Here is a 21,977-nt window from a genome sequence, read left to right as displayed (position 1 = left end):
AAGTCGAGGCGATGGCTGGGGGAGCTCCGAATACCTTGCATGTGAGGCTCCACAGTGGATGCAAGCTAGCGCGCGGCGGACGCTAGCGCCGGCGACCCCATGCAACAGTTGCATCGTCATTCCATCACCATTGCCGGCACCCGCCAGGCGACAGCAGAGCCACGAGAGCCCCCGGAACCGTCTCGCGTGTGCAGCCTCGCAATGCCAAAGGCCAAACGACCGCCGACGTCGGGCTATGCCCGCATCGCCCAAGCCGAAGAAGAGGACGACTCTGGCAGCGAGTTGGAGGGCGACTACCACCAGAGCTCCCTGGCCAACGCGCAGTTTGCCCCTATACAGCCCCAGCGGACCTCGGGCATGCGTATCAACGGATCCAGCCAGAATTCGCCCAACCTCAAAAGCTCGCCCTTTGCACGACGCCCGCGCTCCAACTCGGGCGTCGACATCAAGGCCATCAACGCCCGCTTCGAGCGGTGGGCCGAGGAGATTGCGCAAAAGTTCAAGATCAAAAAGGGCCAGGATGCGGCTGAAGACGAGCCGCTCGAGATACACCACTCGGTCTTCCAAGCCCCCGATTGGGTGCGCCCCGCCACGGCCGAGTCGCTCACGTTCGACTACGACGTCCCGTCGGACCGCCTGACGAAGCTCGAGTTCGACGACATTGTAGAAAGCGTCCGCACGGCCATTGAGATGGAGGTGCATCCCAAGCTCATCACACAGGGCAGCTCAGGCAGCTACTTTGCACGCAACCCGCAGGGAAAGGTGGTGGGCGTCTTCAAGCCAAAGGACGAGGAGCCGTACGCGTCGCGGAATCCAAAGTGGACAAAGTGGATACATCGCAACCTGTTTCCCTTCTTCTTTGGCCGCGCCTGTCTCATCCCCAACCTCAGCTACGTCTCCGAAGCCGCCGCATACGTCCTCGACACCCAGCTGCGCACCAACCTCGTGCCCTACACCGACATTGTGGGCCTCTCGTCCAAATCCTTCCACTACGATTTCTGGGACAGGCGGGCCTATTACCGGAAAAGAAAGCCGTTTCCCGAGAAGCTCGGTAGTTTCCAGGTGTTTTTGAAAGGCTTCAAGGATGCTAACATCTTCCTAAAAGAGAACCCCTGGCCGGACCAGCACGCGACGGGATACAACGGGGACAGAGCGGCGCGCAAGAAGAAGCGGAGGTGGGCAGAGGACTGCAGACCAAGCGGAGCGCAGTCCGACGGCGAGGATGACGAGGAACAAGCGAGCATGATGGATCCGCACAGCCAACGGAGAGGCTTCTGGACACCAGCACTGCAACAGTCGTTCAGAGAGCAACTGGAGAAGCTGGTCATCCTAGACTACATTATGCGGAACACGGACAGAGGGCTGGACAACTGGATGATCAAGATCGACCACAAGACACAGCAAGCGACGATTGTGGCGGAGCCCCCCAAGCTCGAGGAAGACGTGGATGCCCAGGACCACCAGCCAAGCGCCTACACCAGGCATTCCATGGAGGCATTGGACCCGTACGGACGACGAGAGCCGATGCGTGCGGCTAGCCGGTCCAACACTCCCCAGCAAAGCGGGTCGACGCCTAGGGCGGTCATCGGCGCAATAGACAATTCTCTATCTTGGCCATGGAAGCACCCAGATGCCGTAAGTACCATTTCTGATTGCTGGGCGACAGCACACTGACACCGGCCTAGTGGCGCAGCTATCCATTTGGCTGGCTGTTTCTCCCCGTGTCCCTCATTGGACAACCCTTCTCCGAAGCCACGCGTCGCCACTTTCTTCCTCTCCTCACCTCGAAGCAATGGTGGAGCGATACCCAATCGGCCCTCCGCAAGTGCTTCTCGCAGGACGCCGACTTCAAGGAGCGCATGTATGCCAAGCAGATTGCCGTTATGAAGGGACAAGCCTGGAACGTGGTGGAAACACTCAAGACACCGGACCTGGGGCCTCTTGAGCTCACACGACGAGCGCGGGTATGCGTGTGGGATGACATTGTGGAGATACCGATTGCCGTTCCACTGAGGGCGCCATCTGCGGAAATGCGGAAGCGGCAGCGAGGCAGGTCTCCCAGACTAGAAGAAGAGCAGGAGGAGATGGATATCACGGCCATCTCGACGCCACCACAGAAGCCGCAGCCAGACCTTCTCATGAACTCGCCTCCGCTAGAAAATGCATCGGGCAACCGCTTCAACCTGGCGCGCGGCGCGTCGTCGCTCGACGTACGCCAGACCGATGGCCGCGCCGAATCGCCGGGCACCAGGAGCGATGTATACTCGGGCTCGCGGAACGTGGATAGACATGGCAATGGGCGGCCAGTGCAACACTCGCGGATGAGCTACGAGGCGCCTCGTCGGCATGCTCGCGATGCACGCCACCACCGGCGGTTTTCGCTAACGCAGGGGCGAGACATTGATGATTACGGGTTTGACGACGAAGGCGATCTGGGGTATGCGGCCAACGAGGACATGGAGGGGAACCGCAAAAAGGTGATTGTGGAGCGGCTGGAGATGGTCAAGGGGCGCAATCCGGTCTTTACGTGGTGTTGAGCGGGGGCTGGATTGTCGGCCAGGACATGCATTATGAGAGCAACGATTGTTTGCATGGTGAGGGTAGGATATCATGGCGCTGGCATGGGCATAGACGGGCGGGCTGGTTGCATGGGCGGCGTTTTGCTGTTGTACAGACGGGCATGTAACAATGCTAAAAGGACGGTTGCACAGTTGTGCCTTGCACGTCCCCCACGCGCAGGGGTCATTTGAGCGGCAGAGTGGGAGGCGTGATTGCCCATGAGGTGAATTGCATGTTGCTCAGCGAGGGCATCTGGCGGCGCTTCCTCGGTGACATCCCCGGACCCGTCTGGCGGCCATGTGACGATGGTGAGCGGCACAAGAGAGTGGGTGCAGCAGTGTGGCATTGTTGAACGCGCGTCGGATAGGAGCAACGGGGGAGGGGGCTGTGGGACATTGTTGGGACTCTTGAATTCAATAAGACGGTGGGGTTAGTGTGGCAGCGGTGGTGGTGCGGTGCGGGCTGTCAGCTGGAGCAGTCATGGCGTTGCAGGCATCACAGCTAGCAAAGCATATTCGGCGAGGATGCCAAGGCGGCAGGCCGTCGTGGCTCTTGGTGTCGACGACACGGCGCAGGCTGGCAGGAGGATAGCGTGCATTAGGGGCATATCCGATGTCGTTGGCACGGCGCTGCGAACACATGCAGCGTCTCGGTTCCGGCGTGGATGTGGGTGTATGTGTGTGTGTGTGTGTGAGTGTGAGTGTGTGTGCAGGCAAGGCACGCCCACCACACCCACACGAGGCGGAAGAATCGATGGGTCATCTGACATACCCGACCGCACTCGAGCTAGGCCGCTTCCAGCCACACCACAGGCCAAAGACGTCCGTACAGGCGACCATGAAAGGCAACAGCCCACAGTCGGACGCACATCATTCACCCACGCCGTCCTGTCTCTGCTCTGCCTCTGCCTTGCCCGGCCCTGCGACGACACTCTGCTTGCCGCCTCGCGCAACCCGCCACTCTCGCCGCGACCGGTCCTCTACTTGCTGTACACCGCCCGCACTGGCCTTTATTTACTGACTTACTTATCCGGGCCACACTGGAGCACGCCCGAGTAATCAGCATTACGCCATCCCGCCCGCGGCCACCACGAGCCCAGGACCAGCTGCATTCCATCAGAGAGCCATCAGAGCCTGCCAGAGAGACGCCCCCGCCGTGTGTGTGTGACCCCACGGCCGTTTTTCTTTTCTGTCCTGCCTTTCCCACGTGTCGACGCGAAGCCCATATCACGGCCTTGGCATCAGATGCGCTGCGCCGGATAGCATCACGGCGCCGCGGGAAGAACTGGGAGGATTCTCACAAGTGAGCAAGGAAAAAGAAAAGAAAAGAAAACTCGCAGGTAAAAGAGACGACTCGACGTTTGCCCGCGACAGTCTCCTAGGCAGCATGAAGCCTGCTCTATTACTTGACCCCAGAGGGGTGCGGAGGACAGGTATATTTCTCTACTTTTCTTCTTCTTCTTCTTCTTCTTCTACTTCTTCCTCTCTTGTCTGCTTCTTGATCCACTTCTTTTCTCTCGTCTCTCACCATCCCTTCTTGTTTGCTTTGAAAAGTCCAGCATCCCATATTCTCAGCCACTCTTTACAACATGGCAGCATCAGGTCTGGGCATGGACATGGCAGACGCCGCGTCTTTGGATACAACGTCAATCTCCCCGCTTGCCATGCACGAGCCTGAGACATGTCTATTCGACACTTCCAGCCCTAGTATGCATGACATGTTTTCCCTCCACCAGCCTTCACTAGACCAATCCTCCATGCTCGTTCACGCCGAGCTAACTGCGCACGTGCCAGGCGAAACTCAGCATCACCACCACAACAACAATGGATCGCCTGTACCTCAGCTGTCGCAGTTTGACCCTCGAGCCCTGCTGAATCCAAAGAGTGCAAATCCTAAGCGGCCCGCCTCATCTGGTGCAGACACTGACCGCGGCCGCACCGAAGCCAGCAACGGCGGCCAAGTCTCACTTGTCGAACGCTTGCACAACGTTCAAGAGCGCACGGCGGCGCCTGCAAAGCGAGTCAAGACCGAAGACCCACAACGGAAGCCTCAAAGCAGACCGACCTTTGCTGCCGGAAGCGCGCTTGATCTGCAAAATCAAAACAGCCCTGCTGCACACCCGCCTCCGCAAAGGCCGCCCATTGACCTAACCATGAGTAAGAGCTGCGCCCAACAAACACACAAGTATGGCTAACATGTCCAGGTGACGACGATGAGGAAGTCCAGGTCGTTCGCGACAATGGAGACGACGACGTCTGCATCGGCAAGGTCAAGCAGACTTACATTCAAGCTCACCTCGTGCCTTTTCCTGATCCCAAGAAGTTCACTGGCAACCACGGCGGTCAAAGCCGAATCAAGGTCAGTTTCCGCAGGGGTGGCGGCAACAAGGGCAACCAAATCATCATGGTTCTGGACGGCATGGGCAAAGAGTTTGGTCGGGTCGACATGAAGACAGCACAAGGACTTACTCCTTTGATCGACAGCGCCAATACGAACGGCCTCAAGTGGCTGGCTTGGACAGAACCGCGTCGAAAGCAACCAGGTGAAGGCCCGCCCGGCAGCCAGTCGTCTGCCCTGATTACTATGACGCTGCAGCTGTACTGTCCACGCCGAATGGCCGATAACCTCGGCAAGTTTCTCAAGAGCAAAGGCCTCATTCTCGAGGCCCCCGTGTTTGAGCTCGCGCGTCATGACTACTACAACCCGCAAACCAAAGATGGCTTTCAGAAGACGCAGGTTTCACAGCATGGTTTTCAGATGCCTTCTCAGTACCCTACCATGAGCAACTACGTGGTCCGCAGTGTCGATGAGATTCGCCAGGATGTAGACGATGTCTTTGACACGGTCGTCACCAGCTCTGAAGCGTTGCCAGCCCGTGAGCCATCGAACCTTATCAAGACTGGATTGTATCCACATCAAAAGCAAGCGCTTCATTTCATGGTCGAGCATGAAAAGGATCACACTGCCCAAGACTTGAATCGGCGAAGAGATCCCATGTGGACGACCAAGACGCATGACAATGGTCGCATCTCATACGTACATATCATCACTGGCGAAAAGCAAGCGCAGAAACCACGCCCAAGCTTGGGAGGTATATTGGCTGACGAGATGGGACTCGGAAAGACGCTTAGTGTCCTGTCTCTCATCTGTGACGACGAATCCATTGCTGCAGCACAAGTCTTTTGCCAAAAGAGGCCTCCTCCGCGACCCCTTCCTGCAATGATCCAGCCTATGATCAACACTCGTGCGACGCTGCTTGTATGTCCGCTAAGTACAATGACTAATTGGAAGGAACAAATCAAGGAACATTTCCCAGAAGGCAGCGCATTGAAGTGGACGCGGTACCATGGAGCTGAACGATTCACCATGACGCCCGAGAAGCTGGCGGACCATGACATCGTCTTGACTACGTACCATATCATCGCCAAGGATATCATGGATAAGAAACGTGCCTTGCCGTATCTCCACTGGTTCCGTATTGTGCTGGACGAAGCCCACACCATCCGAAACCCAACAAACCAATCCAAGGCTGCCTGCAATATGATGGGCCAGCGACGATGGGCTGTTACTGGTACGCCAGTCCAGAACCGACTTGAGGATCTTGGCGCACTGTTCAATTTCATCAAGCTAAAGCCCTTTGACACACCCTCGGGCTTCAACGCGCACATTCTCAATCCCTTCAAGAACGCCGATCCTAACGTGGTCAAGCGACTGCAGCTCCTCGTGAGTACGGTGACAATCCGCCGCACAAAAGAGATAATCAAGGATGAGGTGCCGAAGAAGATTGACTATGTCATCAAGCTACAGTTTTCCAAGGAAGAGAGGCAGTTGCATGATTGGTTTGAGAAGGATACGCAGCGCAAGGTGCTCGCTGTGACCCATGGTGACAAGATGGGCGGCAAGTCGTACGCGCGTATTCTTACGGCCATCCTCAACCTACGCCTGATCTGCGCCCACGGTCGCGACTTGCTGAGCGAAGAAGCCTTGAAGACTACAGACGGCATGACGTACGAGCAGCCCATGGAAATCGAGGAAGATGGCCAGGAGATGCCCCAGCTCACGCGTCAACAAGCATATGAGATGCTCAACCTCCTCGAGTCTACAAGCGCAGCCGACTGTCTCTACTGCCCTGGAAAGAAGTCAATATTGGACGGCGATGCAGATGATGAGGACGAAGAAGGAAATGCGCAGGACACTATGGGATTCATGACTACGTGTTACCACCTCGTCTGTCCGCGCCATGTGAAGAAGCTCCGCGATCAGTGGAAGGATCTTGTCCAACACGATGGGTTTGTTCGCTGCCATGTTTGCGACGATATCAACCGGCCATCTGTACTCGAACTAAAGCGAGCCGACTTCCTCGCTTACCTTGAGGAGCAAGACCGTATCCGCAAAGACCCCAAGTTGGCCAAGAAGGTGGGTAGCTATACCGGTCCGCACACAAAGACCAAGGCGCTTCTCAACGATCTTGATGAATTCAGGCGCTGGAGCGATGCGCATCCCGACGAGCGACCTATCAAGAGGTATGGAATTTCTACTTTTAGGCATGTTTCATTACTAACACCTCACCCAGCGTCGTCTTCTCCTCGTGGACAACTCACCTCGACCTGATAGAAATCGCACTCAAGACCGCTGGCCACACACTCGTCCGCCTCGATGGCCGCATGAGCCGCGATGCGCGCGACAAGTCTATGGCGGCACTACGCAACGATCCCTCTGTGCGCGTCATGCTCGTTTCCATCGGCGCCGGTGGCCTCGGCCTTAACCTCACAACCGCAAACAAAGTTTTCATGATGGAACCGCAATTCAATCCCGCAGCGGAAGCGCAGGCCGTCGACCGCGTGCACCGTCTCGGCCAGGACAGAGAAGTCATGATCAAGCGCTTCATCATGCAGGACAGCTTCGAGGAGAAGATGCTCGTGCTGCAGGAGAAGAAGAAGGCCCTTGCTGACTTGACAATGGCCAGGGAGCGTAAGAGCAAGGAGGAAGCGACCAAGCAGCGACTCGAGGAACTTCGAAGCCTATTCAGATAATTCCCTGGAGTCACAAGAGCTGCTTGACGTGGTTTTGATGGCGTTTGATGGCGTTGAACGGCTGTGCCGGGTCGCTGGGATGTGCGTGTGTATGCGTGTGTATGTGTGCTTGGGGGGATGAGAAAAGCGTTTTGCGGGAGTCAAAACACGATGAACACACACACACAGAGACAGAGAGAGAGAGGAGAGAGAGACAGAGTTTCTGGTGGTACTTACCTTGCCTGTGCCTCTTTGCCCCAACCAACCAACCAACCAATCAATTACGAGAAAGAAAGAGTTTATGCCCCCATCTTTACAGAGAGAGAGAGAGAGAGAGAGACAGAAGAGAAAAAAAATTCAACACATGATTCATGTATCTGTGTGTGTATCTTTTTTTTTTCTTCTTTTTCGGCCTTTTTTTCGGCTTTTTGCTGGTTGCGCCAGATAAAGCGTGGATGTGATTGCCATGGTGAGATGATTGTACATGAAGAAGAAGATGATGATGATGATGAAGGAGAAGATGGAGATGAAAGGACGGTGGGAGGGAGGGAGGGAGGAAGGGAGGAAGGGAGGGCAGGAATGATAGTGATGATGATGATGATGATGATGATGATGATGGGGACGCCCTATCTTCACTGAAATCTATATACATATTCTCGACATGTTTTCCCTAATATCTTTTTAGCTTATCTTGTCCTACAGCGTCCGATTGCACTGATCTATGTAACTCTAATATTTCACCCACTAATCAAGCGCCCAACGCCCTGGACCGCTACATCTCACCGAGAGAGAGAGAGAGAGAGAGAGAAAGAAACCACTAGATCGCACAAGCGATCTAGCTCGTTCTACATACGTATTCCTAGTCCTAGTAGCAGAATACACTATACTACTTATACGTAGCACATCATTCCCCCCATCACTCCGCGTTTGTGCGAGCTGGTGCAACTTCCCACCCACTAATTGCACTACTAACGTACCAGAGGCGCTTGATTCCAAATACCCCTGTTAGGACTGGGTGCCAGATCCTCGGGTAGATATTTGGATGAGTCGGCTCTGGGAAGAATTTGAAAAGGCATTTGGTATTTGAGGGGAGAGGCGGGGGGGGGGGGAATTGAAAGCAAAGAAAGGGAAAAGGAAGTGTATTTCAAACTTGATAGTGATATCGCTGAATAAAAATGACTTTCCACTCCTTCTATACTCCTATATCATACACATTCTTGATAGATAAATAGATAGCTCGCGTTTGGATACCGTGCGCACCCAGGCTGAGCGGGGAATGCCAGTGCCGCAAGTTTGTCTTGACGTCGGTTCCGCGGCGCTGGACCTGCGGGACGTACACATGCAACAATCAATGGAATATGGGTGAGGGGCTGTTTTGTGACACGATTGCGTGAGGTGGGATGGCCATGGGTGATTGGGAGGGAAAGGGATGGGGCACTGATGCATGCGTTGGTTTGGTGCGGCGCGGCGCGGCGCGCAAGGAAATGAGGCGCATGTGTTACGGCCGCTGGTGTTTTTCTGTGGAGAGTTTTCGAATCGATCTTGGTGAAAAGGGCTTCTGGATTGCAGGGGGAGCGGCCATCGAGTATGGTGGCTCTGAGATTGCGTAGGGTGCGTGCAATGAAGCGAGCGTGTTGTGGGAGCTTGCTAGTAACAAGACGTATACCTTGGGTTACAGTCGTTTGAGGCAATGTCTTGGCTGGAGATGGTAATGCATCAACTTGGTCGGTTTGCTTGCTGGGGTTTCGTAATGTTAACACTGTGGATTTGAATAATGGAAATTGGAATTACAAAGGCAGATAGACGACGCAGCCACTCGAGTCCTTGAAGCAACGATTGGGGTGTACATTCCTGGAATGTATGTAAAAGTCCAACTGCTATCCAGGCAGGCCTGCGCTCGTCACATTCCAAGATCGCACAAACGGCGCCGTTTGCTGGCGGATGGGTGGGTAGCGAAGGGGAAGACGTGGCTGAGATTCTCTGCATGCACGGAAGCTTGTGCAAACGGAGAATAGCTTCCGAGCGGTAGATTGAAGGATACCACCACCGGGCTCAAACGACCATACTCCTTGTCGGCGCATTGGTTTCCGACAACGAACTCACGATGGGGAAACCACTTGGGTTGCACTGACGATTCAAAGAACAGCTCCAGCCCTGTCTATCTAATGGACTAGAGCCGTCGACGTACACTACCAGGGCGGCATACCGATTTGAGAAAGGTGCTGGTGCTATAAATCCACGCCGCATCTCGTTCGTCTCGCTCTTACAAGTTTCCGCACTTTATTCGCGCCCGCGCCCGCCTCGATATCCAAGTCCGCTCGACACTACCCACTTTCGAACCGAGGCGGTCCAGAAGCAAGTTTCCCTTGCTGCAACCACATGTCCGATCTACAGCGACAATGTACGAAGTAACACCGTATCGGAATCGCCGCCACAAAGGTGTGCCTCCACTCCATGACATTCACCGGCTATACAACGCCCCCAGCTTTGCCGGCGTGGGCGGCATGGACGGGTTCCCGGCGTGGAATATCAGCTGGACTACTCCGAACTTCGATATGCCGAATAATGTCGAGCAGGCTACGCGCCGACATGTCGAGGCGCAGAAGGAACACGACAAGGCGAAGGAAAAGTATGAGGAGGCCAAGAAGAAACTCGAAGAGTGTGAGAAGAAGGTCAAGGAGGCGGATAAGGCGCTTTCGTTTGCTAAGCACCAGGCTTCGTGGTAAATTGGTGGAGGTGTTGATTGGGGGGTTGGGAGCGAAGGAGCAGTGGTGGGACGCGTTTTTTGGCAGGATCTGTTTCGTATATGCGGGAGATGTGTGTATGTGTGTGTGTGTGTGTGTCTTTTCGGTCAATATTTCTGGTGACAGGATTGATTAGGGAAATGGTATATTGATGTGGCGTTATTGCGACTTGGCGTTCCTGGAGTGGAGGTGGGGATATCAAGTATCGAAGTTATTTTTTTAACAGAAATTATAGTCTGGATAGTAGAAGCATTATGTGAAGCGGCATGGTGGCTTTTATGAACTGATGAGACGCGTCTTTCTGACAGTTGGAAATAGCATATCAACACGTATATGTGAGTTGTGAAAGAATCCATCATTTGCAATCTGTATGCTCGGTGTAATGATGTTAGCTGACAACTTTGTGTTACAGTTAGCGACAACACATGCTACTTTGAATATATGCACCGAGTCGCTTCACAGTCCCCTCACACTCTGGCATGTAGTAGTCCGTGATATCTGCACCGTTACTTCATAAAAAAGGACATGTTTCTTTTAAGGCACCTCTAATATCCGTGCACAGCGCCATGATCCACTTCCCCCGGCTCCCACAGCTCAGCCTACCAGCACCAGAAGTGTATGTTATACATGACCCAACAACACACGGGTTCAGTGTATATTTCAAATTGAAAATCTGGGCGCGATTAAGTCTAGTCGTGACTGCGGGACTTTCATCCCATCTTCTGCCTATGATTGGATTACAGCTGGTTATGAAGGCGCCGGGTGGCTTCCAGATCGCTACGCCTACAGACTTCACTTGGACATTTTAATTTGAGATCGATCCAGGTTATCATGTAGCTATTTTTTTTTGCGTTTTAGCTGCTAGGTGCACGCAGAGTGAGTGAGATGAATAGTACGAGTAGAGTACATCGTAACAGGGAATATGAGTCAGATCACTAGTTGGGAAAACAAATGACATGGATATTTTGGAATGTCTCTGCTTTTAGAAAGGTGTCAAGACGCCTAGGGTAGCGTACATTTAGGCTGCTAGTAAAACCATCATTTGCACACATAGGTCCTTGGATGTTTTGCGGTGTGGTTACTCGGTCGTGCATGTTCTACATGTGTGCCAAGAAATGTTTAGCGGTGAGTGTTGTTAAACTGGCTTAGTAGTAATCTAATGGTACACCGCTCGTACAGATCATCAGGGGTACATGGTGCTTCCCTGAAGCTAATAAAGCGCCTGCATTAGCTAATCTGTTCTAGGGCAAGCGTGAGCATGTATTTGATTGAGCGTTGTAGCCTAAGTTACACGTCTGCTCATTGAAGAGATGCTCTTGACGGTTGTTAAGCCATCCAGGCAGCTTCATATTGTCAAAATGACCATGCTTAAAGTAGAACAAGATACGCTTGATCATGTACAAATCAGATAGCCCATACGAAAGTAGTTATCGCAACAACAACCTCTAAGATGCAATATTTCAGTCATAGCTGACCAGTGCATAGAGCCAGTTACAGATGCTAGAATGAACTGCCAAGAGGTTGTTCGGACGAAAATATCGTGATGTATTTTGTTGCTGCACAAGGAACAGCACCTGTAGAGTCGTATAGTAAAAGGTAGCGTGGCCGATCACTGCATGTAACATTGGAGTGTTAAAAGCTCATGATTATATTTACATTTTCCAATCATAACTATTCACATTCCTAGCTTGTTGAGCCTAGCAGCTACCACTGCAAGCAGCACCAGCAGGGCATGACTGCAAATTATCAGCACACTAGTTTCATAGATACGGAAGAGGAAGGGCTTACAGTCTTGCATGCATACCACACACTGCCATCGGTACAGCATCCTACAGCATTCGGGCAGTAACTGAATACGTTGTTCTTATCAGTGGCTTCGGGAAGCTCGGCATGGCTTTGGGTGAATTTTTCCCCGCGGCTTCTGCATTGCTGCAATTTTGTCAGTCTCTGCAAATGGAAGCTGGGTGAGAAATACTCACCCCGGCGAAAGCCGTGGCGGCGAAGAAGAGGATGATAGCCTGGAACTTCATGATGATGGTGTTGGAGAGTGAAACGAGGTTTGTCTGGAAGGCTTTTGCGTTGTGGATGAGGACAATGGACAAGATGGACGTTCGATGAAGCCCTTCTTATCATAATCGAAGCAACTGATACTAACGATATCCAGCTTCCGTTAATTAGTGTCGGCCCTAATCTAAACAAGTAGATGAATTGGTTTAGATTTGCCCATGTCGCGGTTGGGTCCGTGAGCCCTCGCGTCGTGTCGTACCCCTGTTTGCGGAACGCCGAATCCAGACCTGAAGCATGAAGGGCTAAACGAGTTCCCGTACTTCATGCTGTGATAATGGTTCAACAACGAGAAGACTCACACTACGCATGAATGCAAAGTTGCAAACCACGAAGTCATAGCTCATCAGCGAGTGTTTCTTGTTTATTCTTAGGACATTCTTCGCTTGACTCGAGTCACGGTTCGGCGCCCAGCCAATTATAACAGGCGCATGCTTAAAAGGTACTTATGTTGATTGGTTCCGGACTGGAACAATATCGCTGTCAAGATCGCAGTATAGACAGGGTTGTTGATGAAGACACAGCTCAAGCGATGCAACAGAAGCCAGACGGAGCACATAGATGTCTTCGTTGTCGCCAACGTGCTAGCGGGCGTCAGCATCTGTGCGTCCACTTAAGTACTTACTTAGCGCGCAACACCTCCGCATCTAGCCATCTTTCCAGTGGAAACCCGGATAGCATCTAAACAACCAGCCGCTACATTCCTACTGGCTTCCATTCAAATCGTCGTCGTGACCGGAGCCTTTGTCTGCGCATGGTGTGTGTTTCCCTGGTTTTAACAGTGTCTGAGTCTAGTGAAGAAACAAAACAAGCATCACGCCCTCTCCACACTTGGCAGCAGAAGCTTTTCCCCATGCTTGGTTCCATTGGCGGAGATTCAAGATGCGCATTGCGGATGTATCCCACGTGAATTTCCACATCCATCTACCAGGTCCCTGGCTCACCGCTGTTTATGTGTGGACTTCACTCCAGTACTATTATTCCGTCCATTTAATCTAAGGCCTCGGAGTTTTCCCTGATCCAGTATAGTCTGATAACCCTTTTCACAGCTATTTCCAAGCGAGGCAGCCCATACAATGCTCTATAGCTCACGGCGTAATGCTCGGTTCGGCTAAATGCGCGGAACGGTCTAATTCGAGCTGCCATGTAGCGAATAAGTTTTAGCATAATGTATAGTACAGAACACTACTCCTAAGATCACCCTGTCTATACCCCATTCTCGCTTACGGTACGGATATGGGTCTTGTTTCGAGCTGCATTTACGGAACTTGGGTTATGACCTCATGTTTATTCCTGTATCTGTTTGAGAATAGCCAGGAGTCTGGAGTTTGAAGATCTGGCACATCCCACGAGTAAGTGTCGCTCAGTAGCGAGCGTGATTCAATCTGCCAAGACCCCTCTAAAACCACTACTCAGTACGCTAGTGTAGCACTTTACAGAGCTTACTGGAGGATCCCAATATGGTCCATCCAAGCGTGCCAGGAGGTACGGCGGAACAGAACCCATTACTCTTTGGCGGAACCCATTACTCTTTAGTCGCTCACAAGTTCTCGACACATCTGTAGGCTGTCGGATCTTGCGCACATCTGTTGTGAAGCTCTTGTTTTTCCGGTACACCTCGCTCTGAAGCGGGAAGCTCCTAGCAGAATGTGCTTTTACACTTTATTCGTCGCGGCGCATATGCGAAGACCGCTGTAAACTAGGCAGTCTGACTTAATAGTATCGAATGCTAAAGCCCCGATTATCTTCAAGTACAAAGATAAGCGCTAAGATATTGAGGTATAGTACTAGCTATATAATTTAGATACTACAGCGCTAATGCTGACGCCTGCTTCGTAGTAGGACAATCAACGTCTTGATAGGACGTTGAACCGTTACTGTCTGACATGTATAGAATCCGCCGTAACCTTAATCGCATATTACTCTACCAATAAGCAATGAACAGACCAAGTTATCCTGAAAACAGAGTTCTAATAATCCCGATCTCTACTTTGCTAAAGCTCAACAAGCGTTTCTCGATTGCATAAGACCTGTTTGCGGTGTGTCGCTTACGAGTAGGGCGAAATACGGCTGATCTCACAGTGTATGAAGATCGTGGTAAACCACAAAGTAATCCGACATAACGCAGATCAAAAGGCCCCTTTCAACGGGCTTCGGCATCCATTTCCGCGCGAATAGCAGGATCGCCGAGGAATATCCAGCTAGCCGTGTTCGGCTAATTGGTCCTGGCACAGGAACGGGGGAAGTTGGAGAATCGGACCGCTTGCTATCATTGATCATCAGGAGTCATTATCAGTAACATACCGATTCTATTTCATACACGAAGTATTTAATGTGTAGTAAGGCCGTTTCGATATCAATGTTCAAACGTTCCACGTACACTAAAATTACTCACGTGACTCTCCTGTTCACTCTGGTCTAGTTATCAGACTCAGACTTACCCACACTTAATGCTACGCTAGATATCCCGGGCAGCTACTAATTGCTATGGTTTCTTCTTACTCCGCTACTCAGGTTTGGAATTGAGATACCTCTGCTCTGGCGATGTAACCACTATAGAAGCTAGTGTGCTGCGCGCGCCGCATGTCTTCGCGGCTTCATGAATAGTTTTACATGTTACGTATAACTAGCACTGCTAGTAACACTGGGAATTCTGTAGCTCATCTCGGTGCGCTTCTATGTCACTATCCACCATGGTAATAATCCAGTGTTGTCTTGTAGATTCGGTACAGCACTATCTACTTCTGAGTTATGTAGCTCTTCATCGACGACAGTGGTTAAAAACGGATGATGATACTTGAAATATCTTTGAATTGATACCCAAATCGCTATAACTCAAATGGAAGTCAAGTGAGAGGCCGGTGCTGACGGCACGAACTGGAGGAACGCTTCTTTCCTTCGTGCAGATCTCCGTCGCATCGTCATTCTATAAAAAAAATTCTAAATTATTCGCATCACTAAACTTGTGATGGGATCGAAAAGCCACACAATATTCGGACATAGATGCGACATGATTAAAATGAAGGAGTACGCTGTTGTCAATGCATTCCAGTGTTGCGCATTAAAGCAGGCCTCATAAATGCTTAATCTTTTTGGTTATTCTTCCATCGTCATGTTAGATAGAGTTTGATGGTCTCGTACAGTAATACACTTCGTTTCGAAACTGCTATTTCCCGTAGGCGGATATCCCTCAAGCTGGTGAAATAGCTGATATTGCTGCGCCCAACTGTCAAGCAGATGACAAGGATATTCTTGCCGCATTTACCGATGCTGGACGGAAGTGACGGCCCAATCGTTCCAAATCCGCTAATCCTGTCAACTTAGTCGCAGCATCCAAGCATTCGGGTCTCAGTGGCGTGGGGACTTAGCGTTGACAGCCCCAGCGAGGCACTTGATTCATGATCAGTGCGGAAAACCCCACGCGTACATTACAGCGCCTCAATAAACATGGCTCGTTTGCGCACATATTACTCCGGCAATAGTTGTTGGTTTTATCCAAAATTTGATCCTTCGTATTTGTATTGGACAGCATACTCGGACTCTCTCAGGAAATGAAACCGGTATGGGATGTTGCTATGAGTGCTGTGCGCACCGCCATGACACACAGTCAATCATATCTCCATACAAAGGGAAAGCATGTCTCAAAATGAAATTGTGAGAAAACCCAGGATTCTGATACTTTCTATTTATACATTGTGCGATGAACAACTGCCTCGTGCACATGTCGTTATAATGCTTGTTCATCGCCGAGCGCTTCCACCAAAACTCGATAGCAACCAGGATGATGACACCCAAGTAAGCGCCGAAACCAAATGCGACATTGCTAATCAAAGAAATATGGCTCAATAAAGGGACTTTGCCGTCTCCATCAAGGTGGTTTTAGGTCGTGGCTAATTTCTTCCACTTCCTTCACGTTCCAGGAGTGGAAACAGCTCTTTCCAGCTACCTATGAACATATCATCACCCTGGAGCTCCTCAATTCTCATAGAATCGTCAAAAAATTCAATGTACTGACATTCTCCATGGCTTCGTCTTACAAGCTGTGAAATTTCGCCTCTAGAGAGCAGCTTCTTGCTTGCAAAGCAAAATGGCAGAGTTTCATATGCAATTCCAATCCTGATGTCCATCAATCATACTATTCTTTCATCTGAACACAAAGTCCTTGGTTCTATAACCCTTCCTTTGCCATGGACCCCAACATCAAGAAACGAAGGCAATTGCATGTAGCAGAGTCAATGTGGATGCCAGTTGAATTATCAGTCGAGTTTGCAAGCCAAGAGCCAGGCTTTTGACGGAATTGGTAAACATATGATTATCAATTACCCCTGGTACTACATGTAGTATGCGAAAATTGCCTGCATAGTGCCACGGTAGACTTTATAGATTTATGGAAGCTTTTTGGTTAGACAGGGGAATATGAAGTGCTTTGGTGTGTGATCGAGGATACTGTTTGCGTTTTCATGTTGTGTCTATGGAGAATCATCAGGGCTCGTCAAGACGGTATCTCTTGTTGCTACAGGGCACTAAGAGTTTTAGGTGGCAGCCACAAACGCTAGAAACGCAAGACGAAGTAGAAATAGAGCATCACGTTCGCTGACGCGACACAGATGTTGGTACTAGAGAAGATAGCACAGAATAGGGTTAGACAAAGTCAAAGGGGTGTATAATCCATGCAGCAACTTGGCGTCTACCATGCATTTACCGCGGCGACAAGAGCTATATATCGACGCCTTTTCGTCACAAACCTGAGTTTGTGACGGATTCAGTCATGCTCAATCCATGACTCGACGAGCCGTCCCGCAAAGCACGTGACAATAGGCCGCTCTGAGTGACGGGTTGTAGGTGAATGATTTCCAACTAACCTTCGCGCTGATGTACTCCCACGAAATAATTATACGCTCTTTTTCCGCTCGCCCAAAGCTCCGATTCCTTGAAACGCACTCATAAAACCTGAGACACCCTGAGCATAACAACTTCTGACCCGTGGTGGTGTCATAATCCGCGTCAGCCGACGAAACCTTATTGCATTATCACGTGCCCTGACCTAAGCTTAGTATATACATACGTACCTCCGATCGCTCGTACAGCTCACTAGCGTTTCTCCTCGTGCGACACTAGTACTGATACTGCTCTATCTTCCATTGCTACCTATACCGTCCTAACCTGACAATCTTCTCACAGTTAGACTATGTCCAAGCAATGGATTTATCCACGGTACCAACGGTTGCACTTGAATGGAAAAACCGAGGCCCCCGCTGACATGTCGCCGTCAGCACAATTTCCAAAGTGGTTTACGCTTCGACGCGTTCGCACCGCTTTGATGGCAACTACATTGTTGCTTATGGCTTGGTCTCTGTTATGCTCCATTACTCTGGCTCCTACTAAAGCCGACCTACTGCAATACACTACCAATACGTCTCCACCCCCAAAAAGCGATGCCAGTGTACAATGGAGCGACTTTGCATATCTGCAATATGTCACAAATGCAAATTACCTTTGCAACTCCCTCATGATACTCGACGCGCTTCACCGCTCCGAGACAAAGGCCGACCGCGTCATGATGTATCCAGAAGACTGGCATGTATCTGAAGACAACACAACCGATGATTCAACCGAGAGCAAGCTTCTTGCAAAAGCCAGGGACAGTTACCAAGTCAAACTTGTACCAATACAGGTGCAATCATTTGAGAAAGGCGATACAACGTGGAGGGAAAGCTTCACAAAACTGCTAGCCTTCAACCAAACTCAGTATAAACGCGTCATATCTCTCGATTCAGACGCCATTGTTCGAGAGGTAAGTCGCTACCCTGACCTTCCAAATGGCCCCGGTCGTACTAACCAATTCCTACGAACAGCACATGGACGAGCTTTTCCTGCTACCATCATCAGCGGTTGCAATGCCTCGAGCATACTGGCTCGACCAGCCATTTCTATCCAGCCAATCGGTCGTAATCGAGCCTTCTGCGAGAGAATGGCACCGTGTACAACAATTCATGAACCGCAACGACTCGGGTTTTGACATGGACATACTCAACACACTATACAAAGACACATGCATAATAATACCGCACCGCCGATACGACCTCATTACCGCTGAATTCCGATCACATACCCACGAGAAATACCTCGGCGCGGACGAGACATGGGACGGCGCAAAAGCATTGGAGGAAGCCAAGTTTGTTCGTTTTTCAGATTGGCCAATGCCCAAACCATGGCGCCAGGCTTTGAAATCGGAAATCGAGGAGCACCAACCCAAGTGCAGGAATTGAACCGACGGAAAAGAACAGGATTGCAGGGATCGCGATATCTGGCTAGGCTTGTATAAAGACTATGCCAGCAACCGTAAGGTGAGAGGGAATTGAGACGATTTTCCAAACCAAGAAACGAGAGAAGGCTAATTTTGCTTTGGACAGAAAATCTGTGGCTCTAGCTACGACAACTGGAAACCGCCTGCTTCGAGTTTACCCGATCCAACCGCTCCCGTAAAACTCAAGATGAGTGCACTTGGAGACTGAGGTCGCACATCTTCAGTAGTTACTACGCATGCTATGTACAACACCAGAGCCCTAAGGAAAGGCACTCTGCTATATACTAGGGATTTTTCACTTGATACCGGAGGAGTGTATCATTCTTCGGTGATGAATATCTTTGGGGAAGAGATATTGGCTTGCTGGATCTTGCAATGAGATGTTTACCTTGATACAGCCATTCGTGCTAGAAAGCCGTGCATCGGCATTTTCTTTTGTAATCTTTATCTTCTAGCAACATATGTAGGGTCTTCTAACGAAGAGACATTGAATTTCATACAGGAATCTCTTACAAGCAGCCAGATCATGCTTGAATCTACTATTCTACAAACCCAATTCCGAAAAAACCAGTACCAAGTTGATAGACTCCATTACTCCACCATCGTATCGTCGTATTACTCCCTCGCAGCTGAAATCACAAACTTGTTTGAAGAAAACCTGTCTCTGCCCTTGCAGCCCGCATTATCCCCTCATCACCCCTCTTACCCAAATACCTCCACAAAGTCTCTCTACCAGCAAACCCCTCACGTCTCCCACTTATACCCCTTGGTATCCGCCTCAACCCTCAGCTCCTGCTGGTACTTCCTCACGGAATCCACATGTCTCTGATAAAAATCCTGATCTGAGTACCCCTGCTCCAAGCCCCTGTCAATGCCCACAAGTGCCAGGTACGTATCCAACTCCTGGACCGTAACTTCGTTGTGCGCCATGACCTGCGCTTTTATGAGCGCCTTGGTGAAAGGGCCTGCGTCAGCGCCTTGTGGGAAGTCAGACGGATGGATCCCGTCACCGCAGTTGATCAGCGGGTACGGGATCTTGTCTTCCTGGGCGCACGCAAAGGTGTAGTGGCGCGTCGTGAATGTCATGCAGGGCCCCGCTGCATCGGTCTTGCCGTAGACCTTGACAGCGTGCTTGATCTGCGCGCGCACCTGGCGCGGCATCACGATGTATGGGGTGCGGAGGGTGCGCTGCATGTTCTTCGGTGCAGATGTTGGTTAGTACGTGGGATTTTCTTGATGTGTGGGCTGGGAGGTGTTGGGGTACGTACGATGAACATGGCTTGGAAGGTGCCTTTGATGCCGTTGCGGTTGAAGCGGTCTTGGATCTCGGGGATAACGAAGTGGCTGGGAAAGAACTAGCATGATTTTTAGATAGATGTAAGAGTATATGGAGAGTTTTACTTGCGGTTAAGATCTCCTTTGCTGTCAGTTCGATTGTGAGAACTGACAGGTCGACGTTGATTGGCGTCGCGACGCTTTCCAAGGGCGTTTCGGCCCATGAGAAGAAATTAGTTGGCAGGGTTCGGCCCATTTCCTTCATCCAGACGAGCTGGTGGGTGATGGTCCACTTGTATGGCGCTCGGGGTTTGTCTTTGATCATCAAGCGCAGCCCCGAATCGTCGTCTTTAGTGGCGCTGGCTTCGCCATCCTCATCTGCAGCTTCGTCTTGGTCTTGTTCCGTATCATCCAAGTTTTCGAGAGCATCTCCTAACTCGAGGAATCTATCCTCGGCAGTGTGCTGCGGCAAGTCCTCGAGACTCGATCTGTTCGCTGACATGATCTCGGTGTAGCCAAGTATCCAATGGAGAACAAGAGTCAGAATCGAGTGCTTCAAGAGAGCAAATTGATGATACGATTGAGGCTCGGATAAGAGTTGGAAGTATTTGGTGAGGTAAGAGCTCAGGCACGTTAAAAACTCGGAGTCGCGCAAATTTTGTCCTTCACTCTATCTTCTACGATGGATCGCATTTTCTACTTTGGTTACATTCACTTTCCAATTGGGGGTTAGTCGGAAAGTTCTGCCTAAACAGTGAAAGAAGCGATAGTGGGTAGAGACTGTCTCGAATACTGCAAGAACCAGTACGAGGTTGGCTCTGTCAGGCTCTGAACACTGATGCTCCAGTGCGATATTTCTTCACCAACAGATTCATGAGTCGATGGTTGCTCATTCGATCCAAGTCAAGCACAATAGTTCAATCCTGCAACAAAGAAACCAAGACACTAGGGATTCTGCATGGTGACAAGTTGTTCATTAGCCTAATACTACGTTCAAAACCACTTGAGTGTTTTCCTAATACTACAATACTAATACATGCATCATACATCATCAATCCATGACAATCATCCCTCGTAGATATCCCGCATACCCGAATAGCGTTGGACGCGCGAAAATGGACGAAACCGGATTCAATCCTACGCCGGCAGTGGGAATCCCACCATAGCTTACACCCGGTCGGTCTCTCGGCGTGATCTCCAGAAATCTTCTCTCAGTCCAATCATACGCATACTTTGCCGCCATGTCGGTCTCCTCCCTGAAATACTCTGGCGCACACCCACAATGGTCCTCCAGCAGATGCACCAATTCCTCCCCGTACGTCTCTTCAAAGAACAGTTCCCCAGCAAGAACAGGCCACGAGGCCGAATACCGTGGCGCAACAATCGATCCACATGCTAGCCATTCCGACGACCGCATGAGCTTTGGATCCAGGGCGAAAAGCGGCCCGATATCCATCACCCGAAGCCAGATATCTTCTTGGAGGCTACCACCCAAATTGCCCTGCCACACCGGTATCACTGCATCATGGCTGTTCCCTATTCCCACTTCAAGCGAAGCCATCAGATTCGAAGCATCGATCTGGACTATTTGAATAGCTTCATGGCCACGCAAATAAAAAGTGTACGCCACGCGTAGTGCCTCAGCTAAGGATTCCAACGTTAGTTCCAGTCCACTGTACACAAAATGATGTTATCAAGATACTGCAGAAATAGCCTACCGAAATCGTCAAAAACGGAGATGAACGGACTCGGTCCTGAATCCCTCAGTCTTAAGTGTTCTTGAATACATTCGCCGCTTAGATGCGAATAGTCGAATGCACATGTTGTCTGGAACAAGCACTTCTTCTGGCCTCGTGCAGCAGATTGAGCAGGAATATGGAAAAGCGTAGCGCTATATTCACTCGTGACACGATAGAAATACGGGCCATCTAGATGGTGGTGGTAGTCATTTTGTAAAGTATCGGAGTTGGTATTGCTGCTGATTGGTCCGTCAGCCCTTTTCTTTCTGTCTTTGCG

At 50.8% G+C, this 21,977-nt stretch overlaps 7 protein-coding genes across 7 annotated transcripts; 5 read left to right on the top strand and 2 right to left on the bottom strand.

Moving 5' to 3' along the window:
• Positions 1 to 195: 195 nt before the first annotated feature.
• Positions 196 to 2,751, top strand: SETTUDRAFT_169285 (uncharacterized protein). Its single transcript, XM_008027986.1, has 2 exons — positions 196 to 1,635; positions 1,686 to 2,751. Exons 1-2 carry the CDS (start codon positions 202 to 204, stop codon positions 2,535 to 2,537), a joined length of 2,286 nt encoding a protein of 761 aa, XP_008026177.1. The 5' UTR covers positions 196 to 201; the 3' UTR covers positions 2,538 to 2,751.
• Positions 2,752 to 4,315: 1,564 nt separating this feature from the next.
• On the top strand, positions 4,316 to 7,863 carry SETTUDRAFT_151209 (uncharacterized protein; the record flags this gene model as incomplete). Its single annotated transcript, XM_008027985.1, has 3 exons — positions 4,316 to 4,715; positions 4,763 to 7,082; positions 7,133 to 7,863. The coding sequence occupies 3 exons, from the start codon at positions 4,316 to 4,318 to the stop codon at positions 7,590 to 7,592; spliced, it is 3,180 nt and encodes a 1,059-aa protein (XP_008026176.1). The 3' UTR covers positions 7,593 to 7,863.
• Positions 7,864 to 9,970: 2,107 nt separating this feature from the next.
• Positions 9,971 to 10,297, top strand: SETTUDRAFT_39670 (uncharacterized protein; the record flags this gene model as incomplete). The annotated part of the gene is made up of 1 exon (XM_008027917.1): positions 9,971 to 10,297. The coding sequence occupies one exon, from the start codon at positions 9,971 to 9,973 to the stop codon at positions 10,295 to 10,297; it is 327 nt and encodes a 108-aa protein (XP_008026108.1).
• A 1,764-nt stretch (positions 10,298 to 12,061) lies between these two features.
• On the bottom strand, positions 12,062 to 12,345 carry SETTUDRAFT_110209 (uncharacterized protein; the record flags this gene model as incomplete). Its single annotated transcript, XM_008027984.1, has 2 exons — positions 12,062 to 12,244; positions 12,295 to 12,345. The coding sequence occupies 2 exons, from the start codon at positions 12,343 to 12,345 to the stop codon at positions 12,062 to 12,064; spliced, it is 234 nt and encodes a 77-aa protein (XP_008026175.1).
• Positions 12,346 to 17,567: 5,222 nt separating this feature from the next.
• SETTUDRAFT_39669 (glycosyltransferase family 8 protein) lies at positions 17,568 to 18,648 on the top strand (the record flags this gene model as incomplete). Its single annotated transcript, XM_008027916.1, has 2 exons — positions 17,568 to 18,173; positions 18,235 to 18,648. 2 exons carry the CDS (start codon positions 17,568 to 17,570, stop codon positions 18,646 to 18,648), a joined length of 1,020 nt encoding a protein of 339 aa, XP_008026107.1.
• A 782-nt stretch (positions 18,649 to 19,430) lies between these two features.
• Positions 19,431 to 20,463, bottom strand: SETTUDRAFT_28568 (uncharacterized protein; the record flags this gene model as incomplete). Its single annotated transcript, XM_008027897.1, has 3 exons — positions 19,431 to 19,883; positions 19,955 to 20,030; positions 20,135 to 20,463. 3 exons carry the CDS (start codon positions 20,461 to 20,463, stop codon positions 19,431 to 19,433), a joined length of 858 nt encoding a protein of 285 aa, XP_008026088.1.
• Positions 20,464 to 21,157: 694 nt separating this feature from the next.
• SETTUDRAFT_169283 (uncharacterized protein) lies at positions 21,158 to 21,724 on the top strand. The gene is made up of 2 exons (XM_008027983.1): positions 21,158 to 21,605; positions 21,680 to 21,724. Exon 1 carries the CDS (start codon positions 21,203 to 21,205, stop codon positions 21,551 to 21,553), a length of 351 nt encoding a protein of 116 aa, XP_008026174.1. The 5' UTR covers positions 21,158 to 21,202; the 3' UTR covers positions 21,554 to 21,605; positions 21,680 to 21,724.
• Positions 21,725 to 21,977: the final 253 nt, after the last annotated feature.

This window comes from Exserohilum turcica (assembly GCF_000359705.1).
Source record: "Exserohilum turcica Et28A unplaced genomic scaffold SETTUscaffold_21, whole genome shotgun sequence".
NCBI lineage: Eukaryota > Fungi > Ascomycota > Dothideomycetes > Pleosporales > Pleosporaceae > Exserohilum > Exserohilum turcicum.
Note: the sequence above shows the minus strand (reverse complement) of the source record. Positions and strands in the feature narration are given on the sequence as shown.